Genomic DNA, 9,373 nt, shown 5'->3' on the forward strand with positions numbered 1-9,373 from the left:
CCTTTGGGAGGTGAACAGAACCTTTTACTGCTCTACTGCACTGAGACCTCCCCCCAGAATTCTAGCTGGAATGTTTTTGAATCACAGCATTCATCATTTAAAGGAAATCAAATCAGCAAGGAAAGACAAAATCAAAGCTATTCTGCACCCACCACTAGGACTGGACACAGCAGAGATCTTGCTGGGGATAAGAGGACGGAAGATGCTTGGTCTCATATGCTATAGAGTGCCTACCATGCCAAACTGCTCCACCTTCCCCTTACTCCCAGCAGGCTCACCCTTGCTCATCAAACAAAAAGCTGAACCACAAAATTATTTTTCACATAAAAAGGAAAAGATCAGGAGGTTAAATCAGGTAGATCAGCCAAATCACATGTGGTCAGGACAATGCTAATCTCTTGGAGCATTCAATAGTGCCATCAAAAGCTTCCCAGATGATCACAATCTCTGCTTTAAGTCTCTGCTCACAGATTGTGCAAAATCAAGAGGTGTCTTGGTTTAGCTAAGGTGGACTCTCAAGTTGGAATTTAAACTGAACAGAAAGGGCAGCTGATGGGGCTTAATTATGAGAGAAAAACCAGGATTCTCTGACTTCTGCATAGTGCCTTGGAAATTTTTCACAGCCTCCATTTCTGAAGGCAGCAGGAAGTCGTCTTCCCTAGCACACTCCTAAACCACATACAGGAAGCGGATACAGAACCTTCTTGCCCCTAAAACTCAGGATTAAACACAGAAGTACTATAAAGGAGGAAGAGGAGGTGGGAGTTACCTTCATACTGAGCATGCCCAAAGTGAGCTGGAACAGCACCAGAGAACCCTCGTAGAAGAATAGGTCCCAAATACGCAGCAGCAGCTTGATGTGAACAACACTAGCGAAAGACGTGAGGAACCAGTGCAAGGTGATCAAGGAGAGCTCTGTGAACAAAGATACGTAAAAGAATAACAACATAAAAAGTCAGCCAAACAGTGGAGAGGGACTCTCCTAGGTGCTGTCCTCTCAGCTAAAAGATGACCATGCATTGCCTCCAGGGCCAGGAGGTTTGCTCCTCGCCCTGCTTCTTTTCCTTTGTGAAACAAGAACAATAATCTTTGTCTGCATGTCACCCTGGCAAGAAAAGCTCTGGTTTCTAGGGCACACTTTTACCAATGTCATGCTCCTGGAGCAGCTTGTCCAGGCGAGGCAAGTACTGCACAATGAGCTGTCGCAGGACACGCTGGTCTGTCTGCACGCCCATCAGGGTGGTGCTGAAGTAGGAGGCAGGAACCAGTTCCTCGATGATAGCGCACATCATCCAGAAGGCATCTTCCTCCTCCAAGAAGAGCAGCAGAGAGGCAGCCATCTAGGATTTTGAAGGAAGAAAAAATGCATGTCCTAAGAGGAGCAGAAATCTTTCCCCACTTCCTCATGTGGACAGACGGACCAGTATCTAGGTGACGAACATCTTCCTTCCTTTACAGCAGCTCTCCTAGAGTCTTCACTAAAGGGGTTTCTTCTGAGTGTAATGCCTGCCCCTCCCCAACAGATGGACTGAATTTCTCTACATCATCAGATGCATGGTGCTACTCTGCACTCCCTTCCCAAGGAAGAATATTCCACGTGGAAGGGATTTCCTTTCAGCTCACCTGGAAGCCACAGTGTCTGGCAGTACTGTCTCAAATCATTTGCCCCCATGTAGCAACCACAGACAAAACTATCCCTATCACAAAGACACTCTGAAAGCAGGTTACCATGCCAGTGCCCTGGCAATATCCAATCTCTGGGTAGAGCCAGGCAAGTCCACGTAGTATCCTGCGTAGCCGTGGCACCCCGATACTGTTCATGTTGGAGAAGCAGGCGTTGCTGGGCATTGTGCGTAGCAAGTCCTTTTCGATCTGCCGGACAGCCATAAACAAGGACAGAGTCAGCTTGCACTATCTGATCAACTGCTTCTGCTCTATGCACTTCCCCATGGCCTCTTGCCTCAGGGAACTCTGCTTCCCCACACCCATCCCTAAGTCCCTAGGCACCAAAGAAGGTGGCTTGCCCAAGCACCTGGGGTCTGTTTAATAGCCTTCACTGACGTGTGAGACACAGTGACTTGGTGACTTGCAAGAAATACTTGCCTAAACTCAACTCCTAGTTTCACCACTAAGAACAGCAAGCATACTAGTTGGGAATTTCATCTGCTTCGATTTCAAGGAAGGCTTTCCAATGACCCTATTCCAGAGAGAAACCAACAACCTTGCCATATCTGTGACAGAGGACTTGGAGGTGAACAGCCCAGACATTTCCCTTGGGCAATGTTGTTCCTTCTTCCAACCATTTTGAATCTAGCTTCTTGGTGATGGATGAACGTGTGCAGAGCTCAGTTTCTTTTTCCTTTGCCTCCTCCCACAAAAAAGGAGGTCAGAGGAAAAGGGAAAGCACCCTGTAACAATTTTGTTGGTGTTCAGAGACTTTGTGTTTGGGTGAACAAAGACAGTCCCTGGGAACAGCTGCCACTACCTCAACAAAGGTGCATCTGTCAGCCTTTCAACCTCCACTTTCCTCAATGAATATCAGGATATTTGCTGAGATACAACTGTAGCTACTGCAGGTAGTATGGATCAAACCCCTCCTCTGAAGCTCTTAGAAGGAGGGGAGCTGCACAGTTGCTAATCCAACAAAGCAAAGAAGAAAAATGCGCAACCAGATTAAGCTTTAGCAAGATTCAACCACACATGTCCTCTCAACTGTCCCTGCTGCAAGTTTGAGACCCCTTCCTCCTCACACAGCAAATCTTGCCCTTCTTCCCACTCCCTTGTGCCCAGTCAGCATAAGGCAGTGCTGACTCCTACCTGTTTGGCAGCAATGGTTTCATTGTTAGAGCTGTTTTTCACAATATCCCGATACGACATCTCTGAATTCCTCTTCTTCTGCAAGGCTCCTGACAGGCGCATCCACAGCTGGGGGAACACGGTGAACAAAGACAGGAGGGGTCACTAAGACAGCCACAGAAAGCCAAAATCTGACACCCTTTCAACCAAGAGAAAATGGTCTTGCTCCACCGTCTCTTACTCCAGGCAGGAGCACAGTGCCTGCCCAGAACAGGCAGCACTCTCACCTGTGGCCTCATGCTATGCGGGATGCCAGCTAGCACCAGGGAGCGCAGCTTGTCTGAATGAGGTAGGGTGACCTCAATTTTGTCCCAGGTGAGATCACCCACGTCATGGTTATGTGTAAATTCCAGGTGAGCCTGCCACTTGAGCCTCTGCTGTGGCTCCTCTGTCAGTGGGATCCCCAGGAGCTTGCTGGAGTTTGGCTCAGCACCATCTGCCTCAGCAAAGGGAAGGGAAAGAAACCAGAAACATGTGAAAGAGGCAAACAGGAGAGGGCATGAACATAGGGGAGGGAGTAGGACGGCCATCCAAAGAGAGCACATTAAAAACGTTCACGTCTTCCAGCCTGAGCATGGAAAGGAAAAGCTCGGTTTCTGTCTTCTCCATGCAGCAAATTTTATGGTCATAAGCAAAAGGCACTGGGGCTTTGAGAACTAAGAAGCTGTCAGCAGGCTTCTAGTCTCTACTTAATCATGATTTAGAATGGAGTGTGGCTGGAATTAAACAAGACCTTGGCAGCAGTCATCCTACTGGGTTTTGTACAGATCTGTAAATCAGGCTGACAAAAGCGTAGCAAGCCTCAGAGGTGGCAAGCAGAAGGTATATGCTCATGCAAGTAATCAGGTGCAAAATTTTAACTTTGTGGATATTTAATCACCAAAATAGCTTTAACAAGAACACTTCCAAATTCACAATGAGAGAGCACCTTAACCTGAAGCTTTCTAAAATAGATACCTCAGCAGAAGTACAGGTTTGACGTAAGGCACTCTGTCCTTCACCATATAACACATCCCAACAATGCAGTCCAAATCTTTCTGCTGATTTTATAAAGCACAAGTCAATCAAATGTTCTAGCTGAAGAAAATCGCTGTGTCCTGTCCTCATCTCCAGGTCACTGCTTCAAAGAGGATCCTCTATGACTCAAGGTGCCTCAGTGCTTACATGCGAACAACTTCTGCCCTTGCACTGTACGGCCTGAGACCTAGAAATGTTCTCTCTGAGCACAAAAGCCATTCCTACTCTCCCCACTCCTTTCTCTTCCTCTTTGCAAAGGCAGCCAGCTATTGCAGTTCAATGCCCAGCTGCAATAGGTCTCCCTCTTACTCACAGCACAAGCATAAGGGGATAGAAATGACTCTGCTGCATAGTCTATGCTCCAGACCCCCGTAAGACCAGCATGTCCAACACGCTCAGTTACAATGGTAGGATACAGAATGATGTCTACAGATGGGTAGATGAGACTTGGCACAGAATGGTTGTAAAATCACCCTGCCATACTCGGAAGCATGGAAAGGGCTGGACACAGGACACAACGGAAGGGGAAGGGAGGGCTGGGACTGGTTTTACCTTCCTTATCAACTCGGAAACCAAATTCATCATAGTGGAACTCTGGCTGCTCGACAGATTCTTCTTTCTACAAGATGTGAAGAAGGAGAATAGACACTTTAGCACTGAACAACTGAACAGAGACATCTGGATATTGCTCCATCCCACCACTGTCCACACCGTGCCCTCTGAGTGACTAGACTAGACTTCCTTGCCCTTTTCATTTTCAATGCCTCCCACCACAATTCCCAGCTGAAAGTATAGCAAGTAAGCATGCCATTCCCGTTCTGACTTCTCCGTAGAAGTTGTGAAGCCCTGCCTTCACACCTGGACAGATCTTCCCAGCAATCCTTTCTCCAGCATCCTATCAAGACCAGAACTTTCCACCTGGAGGGGCATGCAGCCCTCCTCATGAACTGAGAAATCTACACACACCAGCTGAAGTGGTCTCTATTGTCTGCATCTCTAATACACAGCAGTCCTGTGTGTTACCTCTGCACACACACTGAAAATTCAGCTCCCTGCATTGCTCCATCTCCTGCCTCTTGCTTTCAGATTTTCTCTGAAAGACAGCAGGTAAAACTGGGATTTGCACCTGTGAAGCAAGCCCAAATTATAGGCCAAAAAATATTAAGGTCCATGACCCAAATCTCAACTTTCCTCATCTATGCTGATGGTTGGCATTGTAGGAGGTTACAACCAGGATTTTTTTTTGAAGTGAAAACCTACAGATACCTCCCCTTCCCTGCAAGGCCCCCTGCCCTTCCTGTGTGGTCTCCCACAAGCATTACACCCAGGCAGCACCCAAGAAGTGTGCTTCTAGCGTAGCTCCACAATAAGCTTTAATCTGCTTTACTGGGCCCAACTGCTTTCAGGAAACACTGCGGGTAAGTTACAAAATTCCATGGCTGCTCCCTTCCTTCCTGCTCTGCCCACCTGATGACAAGTCTTGAGGCTAGCATCTTGAGCAGCTCGATGATGACAGAGACTCCCTGAGGGTGTCAACATATTCAAAGTGGAGCAATAGTTGCAAAACAGCAGGGCAATAATTCACACAAGTTTCTTTGTGCTCTGCAAGATGCTCTTGCAAGAGCCAGGATGCAGCCGCAAAACAGAGTAAGTTTAAGTAGCAAACAAGCATCCATAACCAACCACTGGAGTAAAAGTACACCTCTCCCTCCTTTTCTCTGCAGCTTCCAGAGACCACCAGAAACCACCAGGGTCCCTTCTTTGCACAGCCAGAGAACACCCTGTTCCCTGCCCCACACTGTACCTGTGTGTATTTTGCCAGGATCTCCTGAGGCCAAATGCTGGGAGTGAGTGCTGAGAAGGGGCCCCCGGCAGAGGGAGTGTGATGGCCTAAACAGAAAGAGATCAACACACAGCAGTGAAAACCTGGAAGGACTCCCTTAGAAGACACAGACTGAGTACAAGCTGTTTCAGCAGGGGAAGGACTCACTCAACAGTTTGTCACTACTGCTACTCTAGACATTGAAACAGCTCCCACTTCACCAACAAAGCAAGTAAGGAGAGAAACACTGTTTTGGGGTAATGGTTTCCCGGGCTTGGCACTGATCGTGCAGCTTTTCCAAGCAGTAGAAAGATCGTATGATCACAGATTCATAGAATCACAGAATGATTTGGGTTGGAAAGGACCTTAAGATCACTTAGTTCCAACCCCCTGCCATGGACAGGGATGCCTCACACTGGACCATGTCACCCAAGGCTCTGTCTAGCCTAGCCTTGAATGCTGCCGGGGATGGAGCATTTACCACTTCTTTGGGCAACATGTTCCAGTGCCTCAGCACCCTCACAGTAAAGAATTTCTTTCTTCTATCTAACCAGAACTTCCCCTGTTTAATTTTAAACCCAATTCCCCCTTGTCCTATTGCTACAGTCCCTAATGAAGAGTCCTTCAGCATCCTTGTAGACCCCCTTCAGATACTGGAAGGCTACTCTGAGGTCTCAGCAGATCTTCTCTTCTCCAGGCTGAACAGCCCCAACTTTCTCAGCCTGTCTTCATACGGGGCTCCAGCCCCCTTACCATCCTTGTGGCCCCCTCTGGGCTTGCTCCAACAGCTCCATGTCCTTTTTATGTTGAGGACATCAGAACTGCACACAATACTCCAAGTGGGGTCTCACAAGAGCAGAGTAGAGGGGCAGGATTACCTCCTTCAACCTGCTGGTCATGCTACTTTTGATGCAGCCCAGGATACGGTTGGTTTCTGGGCTGCAAGCGCACACTGAAGCCGGCTCATGTAAAGCCTCTCATCAACCAACACCCCCAAGTCCTTCTCCGCAGGGCTGCTCTGAATCTCTTCTCTGCCCAACCAGTAGCTGTGCCTGGGATTGCCCTGACACGGACGTAGGACCTTGCACTTGGCTTGGTTGAACTTCATGAGGTTGGCATTGCCCATCTTGACATTGCGTGTCCAGGTCCCTCTGGATCCCATCCCTTCCCTCCAGCGTATCAACCGAGCCACACAGTTGGGGTCGTCGGCAAACTTGCTGAGGGTGCACTCAATTCCATTGTCCATGTCACCAACAAAGATGTTGAACAGGATCGGTCCCAACACTGACCCTTGAGGGACACCACTTGTTACCCGTCTCCAGTTGGACATGGAGCCGTTGACGGCAACTCTGTGTGTGGCCATGCAGCCAATTCTTTATCCACTGTGTGGTCCATCCCTCAAATCCATGTCTCTCCAATTTAGAGACAAGGATGTCGTGCAGGACAGTGTCAAATGTTTTGCAGAAGTCCAGGTAGATGATGTCAACTGCTCTGTCCCTGTCCATCAGTTCTATGGCTCCATCATAGAAGGCCACCATACTGGTCAGGCATGATTAGCCCTTAGTGAAGCCATGTTGGCTGTCACCAACCACCTCATTGTTTTTCATATGCCTAAAACTAAAACACGATGCCATGGAACTATTCCTCTTCCCTAAAAGTCCCTTTCTTGGAGGGAACTCCATTTGGCCTCTCTGCTTTTTTACTCAGTAGTAAGGGACAAAAGCATCTATTTCATCTATACTGTGTCCATTTTTGTCTGCTCACCTGACATGGCGCTAGGTAAGGCTGAGTAGTAGAGGCTGTCAGCAGGTCCAGAAATGCTGTTCTCACAGGCGAGAGGTCAGTATCCTGTTACAAGAAGAAAAAAAACCAACAACAAACATATTGGTGATGAGAGAATTTAGTTACTATCTAAGAACATGGTGGAGAAGAGACAGACCCTTCACACACAACTTGCCCACAGGAAAATTAAATCCCTTAGTAATTAAGTTCCCCCCTCAGGAACCTTAAATTCCAGAGAGTAGAATTTCCTCTTGGTTTCCTACCAACTCATCAGCTAGAAAGAGCATGTTGTCATTTACCAAATTCCTTGTGACAGTAACAGCACTGCTGATTGAGGGTATGTCAAAAACCCAGTCAACTTCCATCACCTTTTCCATTACATATTGTGAGTCCTGTATTTATTCACAAATACTAAAAAAACCCCATACCATGCACCATCATTCTCTGAATACACTGTCCATGAAGAAAGGTCTGGAATGGTGAAAAGGGTTTAAGGATATATCATTAGATGCAGTAAGACTGAAAGGGATTTTAGGAGTAGCATAGTATATTATGCTGTGGAATACAGTTCCCTGAAGGGAGCTGGAAAAACTTCTGAAAATGATTTTCTGTGATGAACTGGGCCAGGATGTGGACGGCACGCTATCGAGTACATCTGCAACGAGCCAGGCTCCTCTGAACTGAATCAGGCAATAGACCTCAGATAATGAAACAGCTTGCATAGGTCCCCTGCTGACTTTCCTGATACCAGTTCACAGCAGAATTTTATAGGGGTTTTCCAGGAAAACAGTGGAATGCTTCAGTAATCAGAGAGAGAGATTTTGGACTTTAAAACCAACCTTATAACTCTGTGTGGGAGACAGCAGGAGCCAACTCTATGAAGCAGATAAAGACAGTGCTGGGATATATCAGTCACTTGCGCTTACTTGGGAAAGAACCTAGGAAAACCTAACATTTGCATGACTGGGATGGGTTTTCCAGCTTCCCCATTCCAGTAAAACTATTTATGACTGCAAACCACCAAAAGAAAGAGCCCCAGGGATTCATCCAGCAGGCCCTGTCCAAGCTGTTTATAGTGCTCAACAGTACAAGGTGATATTGCTTTTGCATCTCAGTGAGCTTTCCAGTGAGCTCTTGCAGCCTGCAAGTGGCTTGCTACAGCACTCCAAGATAAGCAGCTGTAAAGCACTCCAAAAGCATAAAAAGATCTATCTGAGAACACAAATGTTAAGGCTTCTTCCTCCCAGATTTGAACAGTTCTCTGCCTAGGAAAGGCTGGCATGGATAAACAGACACTTTGATCTTCTGATGCCAACTCTCAAGGCAAAAAGAAAAACACAGAAACAAACAAAAAAAACCGTTCAGCTTTTATTTCTGAGAAGTAATATTGTCCACACAGTGGTCAGTTGCTTACCCACAAGTTCAGTAAATGTTTTTCTATACTTCTCATCGCCCTAGCCCCACTTTGTTGTCTTAGCACCAACCCTTCCCCCAGTAGCTGAAGACATAACAATTACAAAATTAGCACCTGCACAATCATTTTACACAGGAACGCACACAGCGTGCACGCCAAGCAGGTAAAACTGCTGACAATACTTAATCCCCGTTCAACATCACTGTGAACATATTTTGATGGGATACTTTTCAGACTTATCACTGCCCTGCAACCACAGCTGCTCTGTTCCTGAGCCTACAATATGTCCTTCTCCCCTGCCTTCTCTCAGCCCAGTCAATCCTGTTTCCAATGAATTTTATTAGGAATGCAGTCACAGTTTCAGCCATGTGGTATGTCTGCCATGCTTCTTGCTACCTGTGCTCTGAATCCGTCCTCAGTGCCTCAAGCTTGTGAGCAGGGATCCCCATGGTCATTCTCAGCCTTCATTGCACCCACAGTCA

At 47.1% G+C, this 9,373-nt stretch overlaps 1 protein-coding gene across 2 annotated transcripts in view; it reads right to left on the reverse strand.

The window, feature by feature from the left end:
- The window catches only part of SGSM3 (small G protein signaling modulator 3), a 19,060-nt gene extending 11,528 nt beyond the window's left edge, over positions 1–7,532 (reverse strand). The window contains exons 1-8 of one of the 2 annotated variants that reach the window (XM_010013703.1): positions 7,460–7,532; positions 5,678–5,763; positions 4,426–4,492; positions 3,084–3,292; positions 2,818–2,925; positions 1,729–1,872; positions 1,145–1,340; positions 770–915 (exon numbers count right to left, since the gene is read on the reverse strand). In XM_010013703.1, coding sequence (XP_010012005.1) covers positions 770–915; positions 1,145–1,340; positions 1,729–1,872; positions 2,818–2,925; positions 3,084–3,292; positions 4,426–4,492; positions 5,678–5,763; positions 7,460–7,466 — 963 coding nt within the window. In that variant the 5' untranslated portion in view covers positions 7,467–7,532. Of the gene's footprint in view, positions 1–769; positions 916–1,144; positions 1,341–1,728; positions 1,873–2,817; positions 2,926–3,083; positions 3,293–4,425; positions 4,493–5,677; positions 5,764–7,459 lie in introns of those variants that run through there. The other variant, XM_010013704.1, reaches the window with a different exon arrangement.
- Positions 7,533–9,373: the final 1,841 nt, after the last annotated feature.

Source organism: Nestor notabilis, unplaced genomic scaffold, assembly GCF_000696875.1.
Source record: "Nestor notabilis isolate BGI_N333 unplaced genomic scaffold, ASM69687v1 scaffold5454, whole genome shotgun sequence".
NCBI classification, from domain to species: domain Eukaryota; kingdom Metazoa; phylum Chordata; class Aves; order Psittaciformes; family Psittacidae; genus Nestor; species Nestor notabilis.